Here is a 27,807-nt window from a genome sequence, read left to right as displayed (position 1 = left end):
ACATATCTGGTCTAGATGATCTGTTAGATTTCTTGCCATCAGCTTCCTGTATTTTTGTAGTATGCCTCGAATTCCGGTGCGCACATATCCGCTGCGTCAACTTCTTTGCCAAAGATTTCTTTCATATAAACGGGGTTGTACTTTCAATTTCATCAGACGTTGTACAAGAGAATATGGTGATATTTCCTTAGCTGTACTCAGACTCGCAAGAAGCGTAACGCGTACACTTAATCCTAAAATTGGTATGTTTGATGTTTGCTTTCTTGGTTTAATTTTTATTTCACAAGATATTACTTGTCTGTAAACGCACACTCGCAAAATTACTGCAAAAATGTTTGTTTTTCTCCCGTGCTATCGCTGATAAAACACCAGTAAGACATAATACAGGAACCTTCTCGGCACCTTTGTTTTAGTCAATAAGTAGTGCTTTGGCTTTGATTCTTTAATTTATTCAAATGTTGGCGTTTTTTTTTTTATTAAAAAAAGGAATAAGACTAAGTCTCATGGAGATCGAGGTAATTCTAATAGCATCGAAAGTGAAAGTCGTAAATTTTCACAGTGGATGAAACAGTGAGACAGGTTGTGTGTTTTTTTTCGGGGGGGGGGGGGGGAGGGGGAGGGTTGCATTTTAATTTTGAATTGAAAATTCTTGTTAGTGAGAAACAACTTATGACTTTAAAGACAATTCGTTATTTTTTATTTTATTTTGCATCTTCATCACTCCAGTCCCACATATTATGACTGGTAATAATAAGTCCTCTTCATGAATTGTTCTTCACGACTTGAATTTCTTCATTTAATGGAGCGTCCTTATAAATGCTAGATGTGGTATCATTGATGATTGATTTAGGTTTTATTTTAGAAGAGATATCAGAAAACTTTTCCAAACGGTTTTGAACTCAAACGGAGTTGACAATAGCGAGAAGGAAAGATCTGTACATGTAAATATTTTAAAGAAAAATAATATTACATAATGTTGTCATGGTATTGTTTATAAGCATCAAAATAAAAATGTCTAGAGATTTTGTATAATTGTCAGCTAAAGCAGTAATTCGCTTCAAAAAAGGTCAGTCATTCCAGATATTAGTCAGTTTTTATCCTTCAGTTAAATATCTATGCTAATAATCTTTCAGGAAAAATGATGTAATTTAACTTTTAAGTTGTTAAGGAAGATAAGTTGTATCAGCCATCATTGTTACAAGGTACAGAAAAACCTGTCTTGAAAGATAACCTCTTGTGCCAACTAATAATGGTCTCTCAAGATAGGTTGTTTCTCATGGCAGGTCACAACACTATATGATAAATAAATCCATGCAGCATAAAGGTGGTTTCTCAATACAGGTGGTCTCTCATATCAGTGGTCTTTAAAAACAGGTTTTAGTGTATTTTTAAAAAGGACTCATTGATAGTTTTATGTTTCTGTTTAGGTCAAGGGATAAAATGGCAACAGCATCAGCAGCCTTGAACTCATCCAGTTCAGTCAGAGTGTCATCCATTCCACTACAGATCACAGAAAAACAACTAAAAGTCTATTTTAGCAACCCCAGCAATGGTGGAGGCCGTGTTGCACAAATATTCTACCCTCTTCCTGGAAATGATGCAGTCATTGTTTTTGAAAATTGTGCAGGTAATCAATAATCATTCATTATAGATTCTTTTTCTTGGAGATAGGTGATTCAAAGTTAACAGACTTGAAAATAGGTTGCAGTTTCCTAACATAATAAATCTCCATATACAAGTGCCTCTATTTACAAACAGTGAATTAGTCATGGTATGTACTTTAACTTTGCCAACATCAACATGCTAAATCAACCCTGTGAAATGTAACAAACCTTATAATTGGTGATGTAATGAGTACCATCAAATACTTTTAAGTATTACTCCAATTTATTTCATACCTGTGATATTTGCAGAGTACTAGGTTGTGATATTTGCAGAGTACTGGGTTGTGATATTTGCAGAGTACTGGGCTGTGATATTTGCTGAGTACTTGACTGAAATTTGACAAGTTAATATTCTATGAGATATGAGAATGTTCTGGGACAGTTTTTTTCCTTAATTTATCCATGTGCATTGATTCCAAATGTAAATAAATTGTCCTTCTTGGTCAGTTTTAAAAGTCATTAATAGACTGCAGTTTTGTATGGAAGATGGACAAAACTTTGACTCTTACGGTCTATCAACAAGTTTACTTGAGCAATCAGCTTATTATGAAAGCATTCATACAGATAGTCATGTTATTTCTAGTCACTGTAATATTATCCTGTTATCAGTGTAGTGTCAATTTGTTGCCAGCATATTGTCATTTAATTACCAGTATAAAATGATCCTGTTGTCAATGTATTGTCAGTTTATTGCCAGCAAAAATTATTGTCATTCAGTTATCAGTGTAAAATGATCCTGTTGTCAGCATATTGTCAGTTATTGCCAGCATTTTGTCATTCAGTTACCAGAGTAAAATGATTCTGTGATCGGTACTATGTTGTCAGATCTGACAGTTCACTCGTATGAAATGTCAGATGGATGTCAGTGTATTGTCAGTTTAAAACCAGCATATTGTCAGATCAAATATTTGAAAAATGTATCATAGCATTGATACTATTTAGTATATATATGTGTAATATAATGTATGTATAATTCCACAACAACTCTCTACATAAGGCGTATTTTCTTAGCTAATACGTGTAGTTTCCAGATGCCATGCTTCAATGCATTTACCTGTACGAGTTGTCCTTGAACATCTCACAAACCATGGTGGACAAAAGAAAGAGAATTAACGATATCATATGCCACAGTTTCTCTACATTGCTGCCTCCAGTTTTTAAAAAATGATGTTGTCTCCACACTGCCCTTCCCACAGATCGTGGTAGGGAGAAGGCTTCAGTTCTTTGCTGCTGAATGGGACAAAATTTGCCACAATGATCATTGGAGTTGACAAGTGGTTTCCAAAGGACTCTGCATCATTTGTCCAGAGTCCCACCAGATACATACAGACCAATTCAAAGCCATCACCTTGCAGCATGAAATAAACAACCTCCAGAAAAAGACACTAGAAAACATGTGAAATTTAAATTCCACATGATTTTATTCCAGACTTTTCTTGGTCCCAAAGGCAATTTGTTCAAGCTCCTTGGTTCTTGATGGAAACACTATAGCACATTTTAATGTTGTTCAAGATGGGGACTTTACAATCAGTAAGAACTTAAAAGATGCATATCTAAGTATCCTGATTCACAAGGCTTTCAGGAAGTTCCTTTGTTTCACTTACACCGACATCGCTTATCAATTCTTAAGAACTCACATTTGGACTCGACATCAGTCCATGGGTCTTCACTCATCTGATGACCTGTGTTATGGCCAGACCCTCTCCAAGGCAGCAACATCATGTTACCTGGGAGACACCCTTCAAAAACATCAGGTGAGGTATTTATTAAAACACAATATGATTTCCCTTGTCACACTACTTACTGATTTGGGTTTCCTTGTCAACAAGGATAAATCTCACAGTGCCATCTCAACAATTTGTTCATCTAGGTATGGAATTCCGCATGCAGGTAAACAGAGCACATCTCTCTCAGGAATGGGTATTGGAAATCAGGATTGTGGTGGCTTCATTGCTCTTGAGGGATTCTCTCTCCACACAGGAATTCCTTTGCCTTCTAGGCTTGCTCAACATGGCAGCGGACATTATCCGAGGTCACCTTTATATGCACCCATTACAAATGATTCTTTTATACCAATGGATACTTTCAGTGGTGAGAGGCAATTTTAAATGGAAAGGGAATCCTCATTCTATCCAACAACTCTAGGGTGGTGACTCATCTCAAATGGCAAGGCAGAACCTAGTCCCCATACCTGGTGTGGGCATTTCTAAGGTTATGTTTTCAACAACAAATCCATGTCTGAGTTAATCATATCCCTGGATGCTTAAACATAACAGCAGATTGTTTGTCCTGGAATAATCAGCTGACACAGACAGAATGGTCTCTCCATCCCTTGGTTTTCACTCAGATATTCACACAGTGGGACCAGCCATTGGTGGACCTGTGTTTGCAACATGGTGGAATACCAAGCTCCCAACCTTTGTCTCACTAGCCTCAGATCCTAAATCCTGGACAATCGATCCACTATCCGTAGTTTGGAAGGTCTGGATGCAAATGCCTACCCACCAACACCTCTGATCCTAAAAGTGATACAAAAAGCAAGAAAAGCAACGTGTCTCCTCTTTCTCATTGTTCATTCAGATGGGAGAAATTGTGGATCAACAAACTCAGTCTTGCAATGGAAATTCCCCCAAAAGTAATGAACTTCCCTCATCTACTTGAACAACCCTGACGGCAGTTGTTTCACCCCAACCCAGAGCTACTGCACCTGCTTGTCTGGATCATATTACACATGTCCTCAGAAATAAACAGTTCTTGCAACACGAGAATTGCTGAAGTAAGAAGGTCCTGCACTCTGAAAGTGTACGAAGACAAATGGAAAATCTCTACACAGTGGTGTACACAAGAACACATTCTACCACTACAGGCTTCTCTTCCCTATTTCCTCCTTTGGCTCTTCAACAAGAAAAAGTTAGCACTAAGCACAATCCAAGGTTACTGCTTCATGATTACTGACACTTTTCGTCACGATGGAAGAAAAGATATCAGACAAAACAATGAATTATCCGACCTCCTCTCCAACTCTGATTATACTTAGCCAAAAATGTTGGCCCTGTGCCCAAACTGGAACCTGTCATGGGTACAAACCTGGTTGAACAAAACATTTAAACTGCTTTCAATTTAGGCATCTTTAGCTCACCTTTCATACAAGTTCTGCTTTCTTATCACATTAGTGACGGCAAACAGATTTAGTGAAATATATGCCTTTTAGGGGACCCGAATTACATGTAGTCGTGCTTAGATGGGCTAGTTTCACATGCGACAGTTCCCTCTTTCCTCACCAAGAACAGGTTTCCATGAATGGGCAACCAAACCTTTAGACTGAATTCATTGTCAAAACTGGACACTTCCACTCAAGGCCACCTACATTATCCAGTACAAGCCCTGAAGTGGTACCTTAAGTTAAAAGACAGCCATTGCACGAAGAAGATCACGTCTATTTTTACCCCTAAAACAGGGACAGGGCAATTTAACAGTGCAGACCCTTTCATCCTGGATTAAGTGGATTATTTGGATTAAGCGGATTATTTGCTCTACATATCAGAAATAACTCCTACTCAGATTAATTTATTAAGCATTTCAGTTTACAAGGTTAGAGCAGTTGCTACAAGCATGGTCTTTGACTGGAACTGTTCTGTAACTGATATTATGGGATGGAGTCCACATTCTCCAGTGTTTACCTCATCCCAAATGGCTCAACTCAGTTTGGTGTGGCCCACAATGCAACAGACCACCTTCTTATGTCATTTGACAGCTTCATATGATATGGCATCACAACTTCTCTTGAATTTGCAGGAAGGAAATTTTTTTTCCTTTCCAAAGCTACTCCAACAGATGGAGTCTTCTCCAGTCAGGTTACCTAGAAACTGTCTTATGTACCATGGGGGACTGTGTTCTCATCTCCTTGGTAAGGGGATTACATCCCTCCACCTCTTACCTATTCTCCTAAGGTCTTATTATTGGGTCATGTATTTAATTGTTTCTAGTAAGATCTGTTTCTTTGTGAATACTTGCCCAATCATAATACACATACACTCTCCCAGCTTCCCTGCAGTTTCATCCATATAGAGATCATGCCTTATGCTCCAGTAGTAGCTGCGATATTCATGGGTTTTGCTGCCAATCCTTATATAAAGGGCAGATCACTTTACTTCATTGCCACATTGGTGGGCAGATAACTTTTATCTTCTTTTAGCTAAAACGTTTTGTATGGGAAGCAGTGCTGGATTTGCGAGGTGGTATTAGTACTCCTTGATTGGGTACCGGTAAGTATTGGTGAAGAAACATATTTTAGTAGTATTGTCAGATGTAGTTGATTATAAAATTCCAAGTTCTGTTTTGCTAGCCTATTTCCCGTTGGTACAAAAATATGCTTCACTTGTTTGTTTATTGTCATTGATGCCACATTGTGACAATAAACTGACATTTCATGCCACATTGTGACAATAAAGTGACATTTCATGCCAGATTGTGACAATAAACTGACATTTCATGCCAGATTGTGACAATAAAGTGACATTTCATGCCAGATTGTGATAATAAAGTGACATTTCATGCCAGATTGTGACAATAAACTGACATTTCATGCCAGATTGTATCCAGTATATCAGCCTATTAACAGCTATATATTTTTAGTGCCAGTGTGTTGTCCGTATTTCACCATTTTGTTGCCAGATGCTCATTTTTGTAAGGTACGGTCTTTTGGTTGTAATTAGCACCAGAAATATTAGCATGAGAAATGTACTAATATGTCAGAATTGATCTCAGGGTCTGTGTGAGAAATTGATCTCAGGGTCTATGTGAGAAATTGATCCCAAGAAATGAGACAGATATGGTCCAAAAATTTTTGGTAGATTTTATTCATAAATTCTTACAGATATTACAAGCATGTCATTTGTCTCAAAAATCTGTTTGATATTGATTTTAAATTTTTAGAGGTATTTTTTTTTAATCTACAGTTTTGCAAAAATGTGTATTGAATTTTAGTTAACAGCTATAATCATTAACCATTTTTTTTCAGACATGCACATAAACTTGTTGTAAATTTTATTTTCATGCAGTTGTGGATAGCCTTTTGAAGTGTGACCACCAACTTAATGGGGTAAAGGTCCGGTTGATTCCCTCACCTGGGCAGGTAAGGAAAGCTGAAGTAATTATGTGTTTGTAAAAATATTTAGCCTTTAAAGATATCCATAGTTGTTCACATGCATATCCACAGGTATCGGTGTCAGTTTCTATTTAGCATTGTCCCTAGGATGCTTTGGTACGTATTTATGAACATAGAACTTGAATAGTCTTCCTGGGTATTCAGATTGATTTCATATACATGTGTGATGTACGTTTATATTTTATCTACTTAATAAGCACCAAACCAAACCTAATAGAATTTAGTGATAGGAGAAGCAAGAGTGGGTCCCCTTGGTTTATTTTACCCCCAAAACTTGTTTTGTTTATTGTATTGTTTTTTTTTTATCTTGACTTACATGTCCTTTGAAATGCAACAGATTTTGTGTGTGTGTATGATATGGATTTTTAACATAGCTTTAAAATATTTCAGTCATATCACTATGATGTCTGCAGTGTGACAGTTTAAACTGATGTCTAGCACTGGGGCATCATGCTGCCAACATGTAGCATCATGTCCCACCCAATCACATTATCCTGACACCAGACTGACCAGCCCTAACACTAACCTCTTAATGCTGAGCGCCAAGTGAGGCAGCTGTTAGTACCATTCTAATAAGTCTTTGATATAACTCTGTCTGGGTTTGAACCTGTAATCTCCAGCATGCGAGGCAGACACTCTAACCACTTAGGCCACTGGTGTGGTATATGACAGGATGTACTGTTAAGATAGGGATAACAAGTGATCACAGCTCACTATTTGATGTTTCCATGACACTTTCCCTCTGACAGTGTCATTTTAATGCGGTTTGAAATTAAGTGATGAAACTTAGTATATTAGAGTAGAATGTGTCATGTACCACATATCACAAAGCTCAAGGTCAAGGTCTTAGCTCAGTATTTTATGTTTTCATGACACCTTCCCTTTTGTTCTATAATATTAAAGTCATCTGAGATTAAAGGGATACAATTTGGTGTACTTATATATTCACACTAGATGGCGTAGTGTGTATGAATATTGGGGGTTCCAGTTCTGTCTTCAAGATCAGGGTCATGACTTTGTTATGTTTATATCAAATATTCCCTTCTCTATATATCTTTAAAGCCATTTGCTTATACCATATGACTAGAAGCTGGGTGATATACATATCGGGGGTGGGGGGGGTGCTGTCTTCAAGGTGAGGGCTACATCTCAATATTTCACTCCTTCCGTCACACTTTCTATTCCACTCTATAACCTTACAGCCATTTGAAATTATTGAGATGCAACTTGATATGCTTATTACATTATCACTAGAAGATTTGTTGTGTACCACACACAGAGGTCATGGTCAAGGTCATGGCTCAGTATTTTGTTATCCTTCACATTTTCTTCATTACTTTATAACTTCAGGGCCGTTTAAGATAAAGGGATGAATTTTTGCATACATATACATGTCATCATTAGCATCTGTGTTGCATACCACATTTGTGGATTTGGCCTTAAAGGTCACCGGCCATGCTCCAACATTTTTCTTGTTACATCAGCTTTGCATTACTAGATTAAAACTAGTTATACTCGCACAAAAAGAATTTTAAAAAAAATATCAAGTGTAAAGAAGAAATAATAATTTAATTACGAGAAATAGAAGCATACAATGCTGTTACTTCCCCTTAGCTACAATTTCCCACCTACAGAGGACGCCAACCAGAAATGACATACATTTATCCCCACAAGACAAAGTGCATGCTTCTTGTTGTCAAAAAATAAAACACTGTAAACTATGGATAGGGAACATTTAGATGAAACTACTGAAAACTAATTAACTGTTTAGCCTTATATCGATATGCATGCATGACACACTAGACTGTGTTGCTTTAAAAACTGTTCCATTGTTTCAATTTATTTAGAAAATTCCCATTAATGTAGGTAAAAAGGAGTCAATTCTGTCTTCCCTATATCAGTCGACTTTATAAAAAAAGAAATTGGCACACTTAAAAGAATCCAGAGGAACCAAACTTGGCTTCCTTATGTTGGCTGACTTCATAAGAAAAATATTGGCACACTTTAAAGATACTAAAGCCACATTCTAATGTTGGTTTACCTTGTTTAAAAAAAATTTTTTTTATTTGATATCCTGTTGGTAAGTTTAAGCAAAGAGTTTATTGCTTGCTGCCAGTTGTGTTTGTTCATCACCTGGGCCTCTAATTTGTTTGCCATATGTAATCATAATTGATTTTTGCAGGGCAAATAGTATACACAACAATAACTTGCTTTAATAATACTTTCATAACCCATGCTACTGAAAAGATTATCACTTGCACTAAACAGTGAATGTATTTTAAAATAATAATTTTTTATTTGTGAGATACCATCATATAGTTAACCTGGATACAATACAATCTCTAAGTTTGCACCTTGTAACTTATCATGCATGAATGGCTGGTGCCTTCAAGCAATCGGGTGATATATTCATCTCTTTTGTGATTTTGTTATCTGACATAGGCAATACACACTACAGTAAGGATGCATAGGCAAGCTGGCGTCCGCTACATATGCAGAGTTCATGGATATATTTTTTTCTTTAATAAATTTTGCATGATGAAAAAAGAAGGAATAAATGAGAACAAGGCAAAGTTAGTTTCTTTCATTTTATTTTCAGATAAATGTTTGTTTATCTAATTTATTGTACTGTGCAGAGGGGGGCACAAATTAACACAAAATTATTTTCTTTCTTATTTGTATGGAATAATGGAGTAAGTATGATTGACGATATTGACTAGTAATGACAAGCTTTCAGTTTATGCATGCACACACTAAGACATCAACTTGGAAAAAATAAAAACAAAATAAAATTAACTGGCAAGAGCTTTATATTGCAAAACAATGGCAAAATGCTCTGTCTTTCTATCTATCTGTCTCTGTCTGTCTGTCTCTGTCTCTCATGTGTAACCAGGTGTGTACTGTATGCAGCAGTGTTACAACCTGAAGCCCAAAAATTAAATATATTTGTTATATCTGCTACATAATACGGAGTTAGTGGATATATACTTTTTAAAAATAATTTTTGCATGATGAAAAAAGAAGGAATATATGATAACAATGCAAGGTTAATTTCTTTCATTTTATTTTCAAACCAGTGTATGTTTATCAATTTCTTTTGTACCGTGGGCAGGTGGGTACAAATTCAACACAAAATTATTTTTTTTCATATTTGTATGGAATAATGGAGTAGATATGATTGATGATATTGACTAAAAATGACAAGCTTTCGGTTTATGTGTGGATACATTAAGACAGCTAGAAAAATAAAAGCAATAAAACTAACTGTTAAGAGCTTCATATTGCAGCAACTAAACACTGACAAAATGCTCAGCATTATTCTCTCTCTCTCTCTCTCTCTCTCTCTCTCTCTCTCTCTCTCTCATGTGTAATCAAGTGTGTATTATATGCAGCAGTGTTACAACCAGAAGCCTAAAATTAAATATATTTGTTATAATATCTCATGTACGCTACCCTTAGAAAAAGGTACATGTATATGTATTCTGTAGATTATTATCTGGTAAGTATTATTGTTTTTTAAATCAATATTGATAATTTGACAGGAAGACTTAAATTGAGAATGTTGATGTGCAGATGCATTTATTTTGTTAGCAAAAAAAATAATTGTATGTAAATCTTTATTAGAACGAGCAAGATGTGTCAGTTTGTGCTTTCTCTCATACATTACGAAGTATCATTAAATATTTTCTTTTAAAGAATATCTAGATAGTTGGGTTTGTTTAAATTTAGTTTTTTTTCTTAAAATCTATTCCTAAAACCTATCTTACATAGTATCTACTTGTTGTTTGAAGAAAAAGAACTTGATCCAACTACTGTTAAGTTGGGATGAATCATCTTTTGAGTTTGGATGAATTGTCTTAATTTTGGCTGAGTTTGATATAATCCAGCATAAATGATACAACTTTCCCATCCGTCATGCTATTTGATCCCACAGCTTCAATCCACATTTTTTCTGGTAAATAGGGTCTTTCAGAAAAAGAAAGAACCCTTTTGTCCCATCATCACTCTGTTGGTTGCATCTGTATGCAACACAGTGCACCATATCTTCTGTACAAAAGCATGATTGTAAGATATATCACATTGACATTCACATTTGGAAATTAAACACTTGAATGGCTAGGTTGAATAGAAGGGATACGTGTCTGTCATATCCATTTTTTGGCACGTGGAAACTACCGAATGCTTATGGAGATTGACAAATAATTTTTTCATTTAAAAAAGTGGATTTTTAAGTCTAATTAAACATTTTTATGGTGTGCATACCTAACAAATGCATTTTGCTTATGACTGATATAATATCACACGTTTGTACAATATAGGTGACCTTGAAGGTAAGCACCCTGGTGTTACATGTTGAACTTTTCTATTAAACTCTTCTATCCACTCTTTAATTTTAGAGCCATTTGAGATGACTGGCTGAAACTTGCTATAACTATACATTACAAACAAAGATGGGTGTTGTGGATGTATTCTAGGGTCTGTCTTCAGTATTATGGTCACGGATTAATATTTTAGGTGTCAGTCATGTTTGCCCTTCTGTACTTTAATTTAACAGGTGTGAACAATAATTAGAAGGTAGGTAAATTTATATTTTGCCACTAAAAGATGTGGTGGATTGCCTGTTTATGTTGTATCCTCAAGTTCAAGGTCACAGGTCAGTATTTTAATTTTTTTGTTGTTTTTGCTTTACATCGTAAAGCTGTATGAGGTACATGGATTAACCTTGGTACACATTTGCTTCTCAGTTTGATGACATCTTTAGTATCATAGTCAAGGTTTTGTCGTCAAGGTCATTGATCAATTCCTTAAAACCCTTTGCTGACTTTTTCCCAAATTACCTTTAAAATAAGGCAATAAAACATGGTTGACTGCCCAGGAATTTTGCAATGCTGTCCTAAAAGTCATAAATTTCATTATTGTACATTTTTTACCTCACCATGGTAGGAGGGGGACTAAAATTCACTGAATATGCTTGTTTTAGTATTGTTGTCAAAATTAATGCAAAATTAGGGTGCAGTGACTTAATTTTAAATGAGTTATTTTTAATTAGGCAATGTGAACATGAGTATCAGAATCATGTGAGTGTAGAATCTACTCAGGTTTACAGATAAGCAACTTCATGGATGCTCTCATCTTCATGGGTCACCATGACCTAAATAAATCATAATGACCTACTTTTTATGTTCAGCTTGTTTCATTAATTTCTATCAATCCTAATGCACTGTTCCATTTAATTGACTAGTTGCTGTCCAAAAAAGGCCACAGTATGCGCCATTTCATCTGTAAGTTACTATGTTAGAATTTTAGACCACTGACTATAGAAGAACATAGATAAAGAATTCTACCAGTTTCTTGTTACAAGTAGTTGTACTTATGTCTTCCAGTTGTTCCGGACAGTGATGGTGGAACTGGACCAGAGCCTTGCAGATATCCTGAATGCAAAACCAGATATATTGGAAGAACTACAGTACTCGCATGAAGAAATGGAAGTCAACTTTGATTATGACAGGGAAACATATGTTCTCCATGGCACATGGCATCAGGTAGGGGAAACATCATTTTTTATACTGCATGCTTTGATTATACAGACATGCTCAAATGAAACAATTCACAAGTATTTTCATGGTTGAAAAGGCCAAAGTCATTTGGTATTCTAGGTTTGTATGTAAGGGAAATGCACAGTTTGTTTGGATGTTATGCTTCCCCAGTGTAGATGCCAGCTGTCCATCAGTTAAAGGTAACCGCCATTCTGAAACTGGCATCCATCTTCAAATGGGATCATGGGGGCATTATGAGAAAAAAGACTCACTGTAGGTCATAAAAGCAGTCCCACTGTCCCCTGTTAGCATTTAATCATCTGCATACTAATGGTGAAGGTCCATATAAGCAGTCCTACTGTCCCCTGTGAGTGTTTAATCAACTGCATACTAATGGTGAAGGTCCATAAAAGCAGTCCTACTGTCCCCTGTGAGCATTTAATCATCTACATACTAATGGTGAAGGTCCATAAAAGCAGTCCTACTGTCCCCTGTGAGCATTTAATCAACTGCATACAAATGATGAAGGTCCATAGAAGCAGTCCTTCTGTCCCCTCTGAGCATTTTATAAACTGCATGCAAATGATGAAGGTCCATAGAAGCAGTCCTACTGTCCCCTGTGAGTGTTTAATCAACTACATACAAATGATGAAGGTCCATAGAAGCAGTCCTGCTGTCCCCTGTGAGCATTTTATCAACTGCATACTAATGATGAAGGTCCATAGAAGCAGTCCTACTGTCCCCTGTGAGCATTTAATCATCTACATACTAATGGTGAAGGTCCATAAAAGCAGTCCTACTGTCCCTTGTGAGCATTTAATCATCTACATACTAATGGTGAAGGTCCATAAAAGCAGTCCTACTGTCCCCTGTGAGCATTTAATCAACTGTATACAAATGATGAAGGTCTGTAGAAGCAGTCCTTCTGTCCCCTCTGAGCATTTTATCAACTGCATACTAATGATGAAGGTCCGTAGAAGCAGTCCTACTGTCCCCTGTGAACATTTAATCATCTACATACTAATGGTGAAGGTCCATAAAAGCAGTCCTACTGTCCCCTGTGAGCATTTAATCAACTGCATACAAATGATGAAGGTCCATAGAAGCAGTCCTTCTGTCCCCTCTGAGCATTTTATCAACTGCATACTAATGATGAAGGTCCATAGAAGCAGTCCTACTGTCCCCTGTGAGTGTTTAATCAACTACATACAAATGATGAAGGTCCATAGAAGCAGTCCTGCTGTCCCCTGTGAGCATTTAATCATCTAAATACTAATGATCAAAGTCCATAGAAGCAGTCCTACTGTCCCCTGTGAGCATTTTATCAACTGCATACTAGTGATGAAGGTCCATAGAAGCAGTCCTACTATCCCCTGTGAGCATTTAATCATCTACATACTAATGGTGAAGGTCCATAGAAGCAGTCCTACTGTCCCCTCTGAGCATTTTATCAGCTGCATACAAATGATGAAGGTCCATAGAAGCAGTCCTACTGTCCTCTGTGAGCATTTAATCATCTACATACTAATGGTGAAGGTCAATAAAAGCAGTCCTACTGTCCCCCTGTGAGCATTTTATCAGCTGCATATTGATGATGACGGTCCACAGAAGCAGTCCTACTGTCCCCTGTGAGTATTTAATCAACTGCACCTCTCCCTCGATAACTCGTACACAACGGGGCCCACAACCAACTACTTACAGGGTTCTCATGCTACTGGGAAATCAGGAAAAAGTTGGGAGAAATGATAATATTTTTCCTGATTTTGAAACACATTAGTGTTGCATACTAACACCCTAATTGTCAGGAAAAAGTACACCTTTTAGTTAAAAGAAATAGGTTGATGTTGTTTTAATGAAAATAAAAAACAATAGAATAATGTTATTTTAAATTAGAATACCTGAACTGTAGAAAAATGTTTTTATTAAATTAAAATACCAAAACATTTAAATAATGTTATTTTAAATTAAAAATAACAAAACATTTAAATAATGTTATTTTAAATTGGAAATAACAAAACAATGGAATAGTGTTATTTTAAATTAAAATTGTTTTGACAATTGTCAGACTTTGATCCAGGATTCTGAAAATCGATCTATATATACATTTTCAGGGTTTGAAACTAATATTAGACTGTTTGTTAGAAACTAGTAGCTTTCACTACAGACTAAAATTGGTAAAAGTCTAATGAGACTAAGGGAAATTTTATTTTAAATTTAACAGGAAGGGTGGGGGCTGCTGCCTTCTGAATCTGCAAGGATAGTGATTATTTTTCCCCTGATTTTACTAGCAAATTTTTAAACTACACACCTCTGAACATGTTTTGATAGCTAAACTGTATATACCTCTAAAATGATTTTGCAATTATTTCTGAAAACTTTAAAAAGAACTTGCTTAAATTCTTTTTTGGTGCAAAAGATAAAATACATTCTAAAACAAACTCTTTAGTATAAATACAATTTCTATGAGACATTTTTCTTTTGCTATGGTGTGTGTGTTATTTTTTTTAAACATATTGGGGAATAGGTTTATTATTATTAATATTATTATTATTATTATTATTGTTATTATTCAGGGGGCCCCGAGTGGCCGAGTGGTCTAAAGCGCTCGCCGTTACAGATCACTGCCATCTCACCTCTGTCTCCGTGAGTTCGAGTCTCAGCCTCGGCTAACGTTGGTATGTGAGAAAGCCTGCCAGTAGCTTCTCGTGGGTCGGTGGTTCTTCCCGGGGTTTTCCAGGGTTCTTCCTCCACCAGTTATACTGGCCGCCATGTATAGCCTATCTTGTGCTGAAAAATGGCGTTAAACCCTACAACAACAACAACAATTATTATTCAGACATTCCAGTGGTGATCTCCACTTCCAACTCAGTATAAAAAACATTAATACTGCAGTGAATGACTGGTTTTGATATTTAGTGATCCACATCAATAATGACAACTTGTCCTAAACATGTTTTGTGAAAGGGGTCGATTAGCACTAGGCCATGTTGCTGCGTATATTCAGATGTAACAAGGTCATGTTGCCTTGTACATGCATATGGTATAATTAACACCGGGCCATTTTGCCTTGTACATGCATATGGTATAATTAACACTGGGCCATGTTGCCTTGTACGTACATATGGTATAATTAACACTGGGCCATGTTGCCTTGTACATGCATATGGTATAATTAACACTGGGCCATGTTGCCTTGTACATGCATATGGTATAATTAACACTGGGCCATATTGCCTTGTACATGCAGATGGTATAATTAACACTAGGACTTGTTGCCTTGTATATGGAAATAGTACAATTAACACTAGGACTTGTTGCCTTGTATTTGGAAAAGGGACAATTAACACTAGGCCATGTTGCCTTGTATATGCAAATGGTACAGTTAACACTAGTCCATGTTGCCTTGTATATTCAAATGGGACAATTAACAATAGGCCATGTTGCCTTGTATATTCAAATGGGACAATTAACGCCAGGTCCTGTTACCTTGGATATGCAAATGGTACAGTTAACACTAAGCCATGTTGCCTTGTATATGTAAATGGGACGATAAACACTAGGCCATGTTGCCTTGTATATGTAACTGGGACAGTTAACACTAGGCCATGTTGCCTTGTATATTCAAATGGGACAATTAACGCCAGGTCCTGTTACCTTGGATATGCAAATGGTACAGTTAACACTAAGCCATGTTGCCTTGTATATGTAAATGGGACGATAAACACTAGGCCATGTTGCCTTGTATATGTAACTGGGACAGTTAACACTAGGCCATGTTGCCTTGTATATTCAAATGGGACAACTAACACTAGGCCGTGTTGCCTTGTATTTGTAAATGGTACGATAAACACTGGGCCATGTTGCCTTGTATATGTAAATGGGACAATTAACACCAGGCCATATTGCCTTGTATATGTAAATGGGACAATAAATACTAGGCCATGTTGCCTTGTATATGTAAATGAGATGATAAACCTTAGGCCATATTGCCTTGTATATGTAAATGGGACAATTAACACTAGGCCATGTTGCCTTGTATATGCAAATTGGACAGTTAATCCCTGGCTACATTGCCTCATATTCAAATATGAGTTACCATGAATTCATTTTGTGTGGATATCAACAGGGCTCTCATGGATCAAGTTTCTGTGTTGAGTATATGTGAAAATTATCAGAGAAAGCAGTTTTTCTGTGTAATGCATAGCCTAGATGCACTTCTTCTATTGGGGAAAGAGACTTGTAAAGAAAATAATACTAATGCTAACAAAAGGCAAAAAAAAACATACATGACACTGAGAACACAAGTGAAGACAACAAAGAGAACTCAAACTTGGAATGTATATTTAATGCTGATGCCATCTTGCCTAAGACAAAGGATACAAATGGTGGCAGAAGTTTGAATGTGACAACTTGGAGACTCGAGTGTGAGAAGTAGTTCCATGGTTGGAAAAAATGGAATTATTGGTAGATTAAGGGCAATTAGTGAGTGCTGTAAGGCCACTGGAAAGCAAAACTCCTTTAACCTGAAATGAAAATACTAACTTGTAGCTATCTGCCTTTAGCCATCTTGATAATTAACCCAGGGGATTTACTTGTTGTTGCCATGAAATATAAAAAAAGAGTTATGTATGCTGCTAAAAAAAAGACTAGAAATTAGTGTGAGAATTGAAGACTACAAAACAGCATAGATCCATACAAAGAAACAGCGAATAAATTAATGAGAATGATGTAGGACCATCCTTTATTTGTAAGACTTCTGTAACCAGAATGCCATAAATTTGTTATGTCAAAGAACAGGGAAAATGCATTTGAACAACTAGTTTGCAGATGGTAGAGTGCAGTCTGAAATAAAATAATTTTTGGACAAACGCAATAGTTTTCTTTCTGATGTGATCTTATGAGAATTTACTGCAGATATGTAATAAAATAATGATCACATACTTTTTCATTTTACTTTTTCTTTCTGTCTCTCTACAGCTAGAATGGACACTTCACTTTCTTGACACAATACTGAAAGGTTCACAGAGAAATATTGAAGATCCTTCACTTCAGTCCATTCTGAAGAAGAACGCGACATTCAAAGACTCTGATCCTCCAATTGAGACAATGAATTTTTACAAGAAAAAGCCTGCACCAACAACACCAACCTCAAATTCAACATCAGTTGACAAAAAGATTCACATGAGTGCTGGCCAGTTGCCAGGGAAGAAGCAGATGGCAGTTGACAGTGATGAGGAAATGGCCCCCACATTCACAAATAAACTTGATGATGAAGAAGAGGAAGAAATGGAAAGTGACAAGGGTGATAAATCTAAAAGTGATAATGACTCTGGGTCAGAGAGTGATGATGACAACTACGATGCCAATTTGCAAGGTAGCTATGGCAACTCACTTCTGGGCCACTTTTCCAGTCAGTTTTTTGGAACTGGATCGAATCCTACCAATCCTAGTCCATTTGCAGGATATGGAAGGTACATATTAACACAGATTATTATCACATGACATAACAATGACAGTTCATAATTTTAATTGTAATTTTGTTTCCTTTTTTATAGTAATGTTTAATGTCTTCTGTATATTTTAGTGCGAAACGTTAATACTTGGTACTTGGTATTTTTTACTTATTCTTTCATATGATATCTGGCTAAATTTGAAAATAAGGAAAAAGTTGCCTGTGCAGCGAAGTCGAAAGAGGTAATTATAACTTTAGAAGATGGGCGTGTTTGAAAAATTACACAATATGTTCTGCATAGCTTATCCTGTAACTAGTATGGCAGGTTTAATATATACTTCAACACTTGCAGTCATATAAATGATATCTAGACAGTCATGTGCTTCCAATCAGCCAGACAATTATGGTAATACACAAGCATGTGCATCCACCTAATTAAATAGTGCCCGATAAACCAAAGCTTTGTCACTATCAATTACAGTGTTCTTTTTCCAAGTTTATTAGATACTGTACCTTGGTCATTTATCATGTGCAGAAGACTCTGTCAAGTTTTTTTCATACTTTTAGTAAGGTACAAAACATTGCATTCTTCAACACCTGATGCATTTTCTGCCTTTTCTTCACAGTGGTTTCCTGCCTTTTTGCTGTATCACATCATCAAAAGATTTACAAGCTGGATTTTTGTTATAAGGGATCATGTGTTCCAATTGCATTGATATTTGTTTGATATCTTACCAGTAATATAGCTTGTGCAACCTCATATCTGATATAATACTACACAACATTCAGTACAGTAGTTTAGGAACGTAACAAACGTGTACAGCAGCCAGAGATTTTTATCATTAATTTTTGTAGCATAACATTTAAAGTCCTCTATTTTAATACATAATTTCATCTCACAGTTTTACGACAGGATTACATGTAAATAATATGATGGAATTAGTAATTGTTTTAAAATTTAATCAATATTCAAATTTTAAAAAACTTATTTTTCAGAGGCAGAGGTCATCCAGGATCATCCATGCTTGTACCTCCCCTTCTCCGGCCACCATCTCCCCCAAAAACAATTGGTATTGATGTGGCACATACTGACTTTGGTGACCTTCCCCTGACCTATGACTTCACGGTGTCCCAGGATTTCAGTGTTAGGGTTGTTATGGATGACATCACCAAGCAACAGACAGATGCCATCGTAAACTCTGCCTATCCAGACCTGGGTTATCAGTATGGCATCTCCCGTGTCATTGCTCAGGCTGCTGGTCGTAAGATGGTGGCAGAATGCCAGAAATACATTAAAGAGCATGGAAAGTTAAATATATCTGAGGTGGTACACACTGGTGCTGGTGGAAATCTTCACAGACGTATAGTGTCTATTATCCATGCAGTGGGTCCAACTTGGAAGGAGCCACAAGCCCAGCAGTGCACACATTTGCTAGTCTGTACCTACATCAACTGTCTACAGCATGCAAATACCAAGCTCTGGGCACGCACGCTGGCAACACCACTCATATCAGCAGGTAAGCATGCATTTGTACCCTGGTGTCATGTGTTTTTATGATGTCATCTGAAAGTGCAAATGTCAGATAAAACCTGTAGAGGTTCATCCAAGTACAAATATCAATCAGTTTGTTACACATCCTATTTATCTAGATTACTTATAAATTTATCCATTTGTAATATTTACAGTTTGACTTATCTATAAAATAATTATTATTTTATTGACTATCTTGCTATGGTGGCCTAGTGGTTAGAGCGTCTGCCTCGGATGTGGGAGGTTGCAGGTTTGAACCTGGCTGAGTCCTACCAAAGACTTTTAAAAATGATACTAACAGCTGTCTCACTAGGCACTCAGCATTAAGATGTTAGTGTTAGGATAGTCAACCTGGCGTCAAGATAATGTGACTGGAAGGGATATCATGCTACATGTCTGCGGCATGATGCCTCAGTGCTAGCATCACTATAAACTGCCACACTGCAGACATCATGGTGATATGACTGAAAAATTGTTAAAGCTACATTAGAACTCCAAATCACTCACTCTTTTGTGCAATTATTCCATAAAAGCTAACTTTAGCTTGCACTTGTAACTGCAGAATAAATTTTACAAGAACTCTTAAAATAGGCTAATTTCCTCCTAAACTCATTGACAGGTGTAGTATCAATAGTAAGGAATATATACCTGATTCCACCAAATAATTTAAGAGTTTGAAAATAAAAGTTATCATGGTTCTCAATTGTAAACTCCTTAACCTTCCCATTGTGTTTCAGGTGTGAAGAAATTAAAGACTTTTGCAAATTTAATACTTTGCACCAGTCTTACTAGAACTTATGCAGACTGGTATTTTTGTTTTTAGGCAATTATGGATTCCCCCTGGATGTCTGTGTACAGGCATTTTTCGATGCGCTAATGCTGTTTGACTCAGATGATGACCGCTCACATCATTTGCAGGAAGTAAGCCTGGTAGTTAATGACCCAGATAGTACCATGGCAGCCATTGTCATCCTGCGATCCCTCTTAGAGGCTGGAGTTGACCAGTCAAAATTAGCTGCCATGGAACGATATGAACTTGGAGTTGTTAAATATAACGTAAAGGCGAAGGACTTTAAACCTGTAAGAAGGGATGTGGAAAAGATACTGAAGGTTAGTGAGGATGATAAAGAAGAGGAAGAGGAGGAAGAAGAGGAAGAAAGGGAAGAAGAGGAAGAGGAGGAAGAAGAAAAATTGGAAGAGGGGGAGGAGAATGAGGTGGAAGAGGAGTTGGAAGAGGAAAGTGTAGAGGAAGCAACAGATGAAAAAGTTAAGGAGGAAAAAGAAGAAATTGAAAACAAAGGAGATTTTGAAGAAGAAGATGTGAAGAAGCCATGGGCAAAAACTGCAAATAAGAAACACAAAGAAACCGAGGATAGTGATTTTAATGAAGAGGAAGACATTTTAGATAAAGGAAAGGAGTCTTTGGAGAGAAAAATTGGAAATAAGCAAATTATCAATGTAGAAAGAAAGGAATCCGGAATGGAAGAAAGTTATGAAGAATCAGAAGACTCACAGGGAGAGGAAATATTTAGACAGAATATCACAAGAGAAACACAGATGACAAAGAAAGAGGACATTCAGAGTGAAGAAGGTACTACTGATGATGTCAAAGAACCCCTGAGAAAAACTGATACAAATGATATGATAGAGGAGGAAGAGGAGGAGAGAAATGCATTGGACAAGACAACCGATGGCTTAACTGGAGACAAGAGGGATAGACAGAAAAAACTTTCTCAGCAGAAAGAACATGGTGCTGGTTCAGAGCAGCCAGACTCGGAGATGGATCACAGACAACAGGATGATGTTGGAGAAGGAATGGATGAGTCTCCAGAGAAAGAGAGGAAGGAAAGTTAGATTTGGTATATCTATTTCCATGCAGATTAATCATATCTGTAGCCATAAGATATGCATGTCATCAAGTGCAAAATCTTTGTTTCATTTGTAGATATATGCATCCCATACAAAGAAATTTTGTGGCATTATCCAAGCAGAGTCAAATGCTGTTTTGCAACGTTTAGTATGTGACTGTGTTAGTCTAGATCTAAATTTTCTATAGAAATTTTGACATGTTTCATTTTGTACAACAAATTTTAGAATGCCATAGGGGTCTCATGACTTTTATTTACCATCAGTCAGATTGTTCTAATAGGATTAAATGCAGACCTGGAAATCAGCAAATATGGAAAACCAACATATGATTTTATTATGTAAATTAACAACATTTTGCAAATGTAAATATATTTTTTTTCCTGAAGATGCATGGATGTCCACAGGAGGGTTAATTTTTAGGAGTGAGGCAAAGCCAAAAGAGACAAAAGACTTGCAGCTGTATTTGTATACATATTAATGTATACTGCACAATGGATTTTTTAAAAATGCAGAGAGGACAAATACACACATCCCCAGTGGACATCTATGCAAAATTGCATAATTAACTATATCATTAGCTTGTTATAAAGATGTCATAAACTGCATACATGTCTTGCATTTTATTCGTTGCTTGTGGTTGCTGCTTTCTTTTTATATAATGATGCATTTCCATAAAGATACCTGGAAAGTATATGTGCACTGTAACCATTTCGAGCCGACACGTCCAGAAAAATGGCATTTTACAATCCATTTTGTCAATATCACATTCACTATCTAATAAATTCTGTCCATGAAGGATAAGTTTTTCTGGTTCCGTAAATGTCTTCTGTCAGTGAAGGACAAATTTTTGTGATTCCTTAAATGCCTTCCTCATTTTGAAGTTCCTTTAGTGTGTCCTCCTGTCCATGGAGGACAAGTTTTTTGGTTTCCTTGTGTGTATTCTCCTGTTCATAGGTGTCATCCTGTTCATGAAAGAGATATTTTTACCGTTTCTTGTCTTTTACACTGCTTTGCTGTTTAAGATTATTTCATGGCAAGTAATCTCAAAAATTAGTATTTGAAGAGAGCAATTAAAAAGGAAACAAAATATGATATTATTGTGCTGACCTTTTTGTTGCACAATATTTTAGTTTCTATTTCAAATTTTGTTCTTTTAATATAAATTCAGAATAAAAGTTACATTGTTGTATTGACATTCTAAACTGGGGCCTAGAGTGGCCTAGTGGTCTAAAGTGATCTCTGTTAAAGATCACTCCTATCTCACCTTTCTCTGTGTGGGTTCAAGTTCTCGGGGTTTGGCCAGTAGGGGTATGTGAGAAAGCTTGCCAATAGCTTCTCATGGTTTGGTGGTCCTTTCCAGGGTCTTCCCAGGTTCTGCCTCAACCATTTATACTGGCCACCATGTATAGCCTATCTTGTGCTGAAAAATGGCATTAAACTCTACAACAACAACAACAAGAACAACAAAAATTGGGGCAATTGTATGGTGAATACTGTATAAACGTGTTGGTACAACAGGATGAAGACTAGAAGAGATTATGCAGTGGCCTATCATGTTTCTTATCACTAAGTCTTCTTAAGGAAGCAAATAAAAGTCATGAACTTAGCTTACTATTTTATTCCAAGGTCTATAGTATAAGTCACATGGGTCATGTATGTACATTTACTCATTTTCAATTAAATATAAATTGTTCTTTTAAAATCTTACACTACTTTTCTTTAACCAAAGTCTATTAAATCCTGATTTTTTATTGATCTGCACCTTAACTCTTATCAAGAAACTTTCCAATGAAAATTATTGATCTCTACGGTCTTTTATAATGGCGGCCATGTACCATACTTGGGTCAAGAAAAAAGCACTTCAAGTGGAATCATCACAATATAGTATGAATTTGTTTATCAATATGCATAGCATTCATTGTGACATCACAGCATGTGACATTCAATCCGGATCGTACTGGATCACACATTTAGGGCATTTCATCCAAGAATGTCTACGTACATGTACACTGATTTTGCCATATACTCTTCTCAAGGATCTAAATAATGACCTTCCAAAGAGATGTGAATGTATAAGAATCCAAATGGAGTGAATACTTGCCACTTAAAGGTATTTAGAATCAAATTCTATCAAATGACACCCATTACTGAAATAATTAGTGTTGAATGCCTACATGACCTGTGTGACTTGTATTATAGTTGGTTCTAATTGAAAACAGTCTTCCCTAACATCCAATATGGCTGCCATAGTGGCCATTCCATGAGTTGGCTATAATGTACATACAATGCACTGAGATTCATATTTATTAATTTAATTTTTACATGTTCAAGTTTGGTTTTTTTGGTTCCTCATATCAAGTTAAACATAGTTCAACATGTAGGTATATCCTTCCAGTCTTTTCTGAAGAGAAAAAAATGCTTCACTAGATTAAATAATAACTTTGATGACATGAGAACTTGGTTTATTTTGATCAGGTAAATGAATTTCAGTTTCAGTTAGAACTATCACTTTTGGCAGATATCTTACACAAGAGAGATTCCAGTAAAAATCAGCTCCACCTTTAGAAGTCAGTGTGAGACATTTTATTGCACACAACAGATTCCCGTATAAATCAACTCCACCTTTAGAAGTCAATGTGAGACATTTTCTGCAAGATATTAAGGCCATGACTGGTTTTAAATTCTCATTTACAAAACTTTTAATTTGAATAAATGAGTGCTTTTCACTAGATTTTCCATGCTGGCCATCACCTGCTACAAATTATATTTGTAAATTTAAATTTAATTTTGTTTATCAGCTAAAAAAAATAACATAGTTCTCATGTTATGAAGGCTTTTTAGTTATAATTTTTTCTTGGTGAAATATTTTTTTCACAACACTGGAAGAGTGTACCTATTCGACCATGCTGAAATATACATAATTAGTAATTCTGATATTTTATGATGAAACATAAACTTGTAAAATGATTCATGTTTGTCATTTGTACATTAAGCATCCCAATTTGTATATTTAATAAGTTTTTTTTTATTTTATTGGATCCTTCCATTAGTTACATGGCAATGGAATAATTGATGTTCATTTCACAATAAGGTGAATTCCAAAATACCATTAATTGAGGAGACTATACCTTGATCAAGATATTGGTAATTGAGGACTATACCTTGATCAGGATATTGGTAATTGAGGACTATACCTTGATCAAGATATTGGAAATTGAGGACTGTACCTTGGTCAAGTTATAGATAATTATGGACTATACCTTGATCAAGATATTGGTAATTGAGGACTATACCTTGATCAAGATATTGGAAATTGAGGACTGTACCTTGATCAAGATATTGGAAATTGAGGACTATACCTTGATCAAGATATTGGTAATTGAGGACTATACCTTGATCAAGATATAGATAATTGTGGACTATACCTTGATCAAGATATTGGTAATTGAGGACTATACCTTGATTGAGATATTGGTAATTGAGGACTGTACCTTGATCGAGATATTGGTAATTGAGGACTATACCTAGATCAAGATATTGGTAATTGAGGACTATACCCTCATCAAGAGGAAAAATGATAGTACTGATTGCAGTTTGTTGTAGAAAGATGTCTTTGCTTCATTGTTAGTGTTTATATGTCGCCTTAATTCTATAAATTTTCTTGAACTGTTTCAAAAATAACTTTGACAGGCAAACTGTTTTTGGTGTAATCTGTACTTGTCAGTTTTCACGTTTTTTTTTACATTTGGAGATTTTGCCTCTTCAACCATCCCTAACCTGTAAAATCCAAACAACCATCCCTAACCTGTAAAATCCAAACAACCATCTCTAACCTGTAAAATCCAAACAACCATCTCTAACCTGTAAAATCCAAACAACCATCCCTAACCTGTAAAATCCAAACAACCATCTCTAACCTGTAAAATCCAAACAACCATCCCTAACCTGTAAAATCCAAACAACCATCCCTAACCTGTAAAATCCAAACAACCATCCCTAACCTGTAAAATCCAAACAACTGTCCCTAACCTGTAAAATCCAAACAACCGTCCCTAACCTGTAAAATCCAAACAACCATCTCTAACCTGTAAAATCCAAACAACCATCCCATACCCAAAAAATCTTAAGAAAATGAGGATAAGCTTGATTCACTTTAAACTTTAATCTGCAAAATTTCCTGCAGAAAATGCAATTTGTTTTATCATTCATATTTGCTCTATTTGTATTTTTCTCAGTTTCTGCTTCCATGGTCAGTAAAAGAGTTGAACATTTTCTGTAAACTTTAACCATCGAGTTACAGATCACTCTGTTCCATCTAATCAAGGTATCTGTATGAATCTGTCCTCCCTTAAAATAAGACCACTTCTAATTACAGCCATACAACTATCCTCACCCAAACTAAGACCACACTCTAATTACAACCTTACCGATTTAGCCATTCCCATTTATTTAGTTAAACAGTCCTTTGAAATAATTACTAACACTAGTTTCATCCAGCTTTATAGGTCATTTTAGTTTTTTAAGGTATTGCTGTAAACAAAGAAAGAGGAAGATAGGAAAGTACATCATTATCGTAGCTTTTAGTGCAGCCTGAGTGAATAAGATTATGTTATAGTTACTTAATTTTTTAAAAATCTTAGCTGCAAGGCGCAGCCTGAGTGCATTGGTTGATGTCATTGTTACAGGAACTCCTGGATATGTTTTCTTAGCCTTAAGTGCAGCCTGAGTGCATTGGTTGATGTCATTGTTACAGGAACTCCTGGATATGTTTTCTTAGCTTTAAGTGCAGCCTGAGTACATCAGTTGATGTCGTTGTTACAGGAACTCCTGAATGTGTTTATATGCACTTAAGGACTAGGCTCAGCATTATTGTCACATTCTTTTACAAGTTAAGATATCAAAGTTAAGCTTTATTATATGCAGAAAAATGATGTATCTCTGGTTTGTTAATTAATTTCACAGCATAATGTAATTGGTCATAAATAACGCAATTACAACAAAATGTATTGTTTTTGATGATACAAGGCAAAAATAAATTAATTGCAGCTTTCTTTGTTTTAGTAGTTCTTCTTGTTAGTAGTTATATTCCTTTCCGATCATCAGTATGGTCGAAGTCGTCATGTTACTTCTAGATGTTTTCACAAACATGTTGCCGATGAATGGGTAAGTGGATCCAATAATTCCGAGGACAGAGTTGAGAAAAATCTCATGAGAATGAAAACTGATTCACATGCATGAAGTGCCACAGTTCATTCTTAATACCAAGCAGTACTTGCAATTTTTTTTTATACAAGATTTTTTATGTGAAAGAATATACCATATATATTCGATTTTAAGTAGCGTCAAACTGCAAACAATAAAGACCATGATCTGCCATTGCACCTGCTGTTCTACTGATTACTCCTAACAAACGACACAGACCCAGATCTGCTGGTGCATGATGCAATGACAGATCTGGGTCTGTGCAGTTTGCAGTTGGACCCATAGTATAAGCAAGTATATATGGTAGTCGTTTATTTTTAAACAATGAAAACATTTATACCAAAATTCATTTACAGTCTTCAATGAAAACATTTATACCAAAATTCATTTACAGTCTTCAATGAAAACATTTATACCAAAATTCATTTACAGTCTTCAATGAAAACATTTATACCAAAATTCATTTAGAGTCTTCAATGAAAACATTTATACCAAAATTCATTTACAGTCTTCAGTGAAAACATTTATACCAAAATTCATTTACAGTCTTCAATGAAAACATTTATACCAAAATTCATTTACAGTCCTCAACGAGTGATATGCTTATTGCAGTACCACCTACAAGTTATTCATTGCACATTTTACAAAATAAATTTTTTTTTAGATGTGAAAATCTTTAAATCAAGAGAGTCTTACCTTTTTAAATCATCAGTGAAATTATACCCAGCATAGACATCAATCTCAATCATTTACAGAATGACCTGTATCTGCACATGGCACAGTCAAGAATGACAGTCTATTGAAAATTATTGCTGAAAAATGTATGTCTTTTTACACGGTTGTGTTACAAATGTGAACTTTTATTGTCAAATTAAAATTTTGAAGGTTTAAATCTACCTCTATTGAGAAGATTGTTTTCCATTGACACTGTCTTGGAGGATGTTACATGAGAGATGAAGTTGATAGCATAAAAGAGAAATGTCTCATTTAAAATATATATCTTGTGGGCCAGTTGGTGTTGTACAAAAAATACTGAATTGACATTATGGCAGCACTGAGTATAGGTTTACATATTTTTCAAGTAATACAATCTCTCATAGTTTGCAAAATGCTACGAGGAGAAAACTGATGCATGAAAGAGAGCTTGAATGCAGACAAACTATTTTATTGTCCAACTAAAACGGACATTATGAAACTTTATGGAGTGTTTTCAAACATTCTTTCCATTAGAGGCAATAGTTAAGGTAATCCCACATACCCTTATCTTACCCCAACCCACCCACATTAATTGACATCAGAATATTAATGTATGTCAATATTGTGTCTTCTATTAAGGTATTGATATAAGATCTGTTTGAGTTTGAGTGAAAATAGTTTTTCTTCAA

The 27,807-nt window shown here is 35.8% G+C and overlaps 1 protein-coding gene across 1 annotated transcript; it reads left to right on the top strand.

Moving 5' to 3' along the window:
- The first annotated feature begins 107 nt into the window (after positions 1-107).
- LOC149808099 (uncharacterized) lies at positions 108-26,270 on the top strand. Its single transcript, XM_089973473.1, has 7 exons — positions 108-242; positions 1,428-1,627; positions 6,725-6,798; positions 12,216-12,374; positions 17,346-17,839; positions 18,817-19,337; positions 20,175-26,270. The coding sequence occupies exons 2-7, from the start codon at positions 1,441-1,443 to the stop codon at positions 21,203-21,205; spliced, it is 2,466 nt and encodes an 821-aa protein (XP_089829599.1). The 5' UTR covers positions 108-242; positions 1,428-1,440; the 3' UTR covers positions 21,206-26,270.
- Positions 26,271-27,807: the final 1,537 nt, after the last annotated feature.

This window comes from Sinohyriopsis cumingii, chromosome 1 (genome assembly GCF_028554795.1).
Source record: "Sinohyriopsis cumingii isolate HCF-2022 chromosome 1, ASM2855479v2, whole genome shotgun sequence".
Taxonomy (NCBI): domain Eukaryota; kingdom Metazoa; phylum Mollusca; class Bivalvia; order Unionida; family Unionidae; genus Sinohyriopsis; species Sinohyriopsis cumingii.
Note: the sequence above shows the minus strand (reverse complement) of the source record. Positions and strands in the feature narration are given on the sequence as shown.

What these genes read in the sequence shown, in the direction of transcription:
- LOC149808099 (XM_089973473.1), top strand. Translation starts at nt 1,441, where the DNA reads ATGGCAACAGCATCAGCAGCCTTGAACTCATCCAGTTCAGTCAGAGTG. An exon ending in CCATTTGCAGGATATGGAAG is followed by an intron (nt 17,840 to 18,816) that starts GTACATATTAAC and finishes CTTATTTTTCAG; the next exon opens with AGGCAGAGGTCATCCAGGAT. An exon ending in AACACCACTCATATCAGCAG is followed by an intron (nt 19,338 to 20,174) that starts GTAAGCATGCAT and finishes TTTTGTTTTTAG; the next exon opens with GCAATTATGGATTCCCCCTG.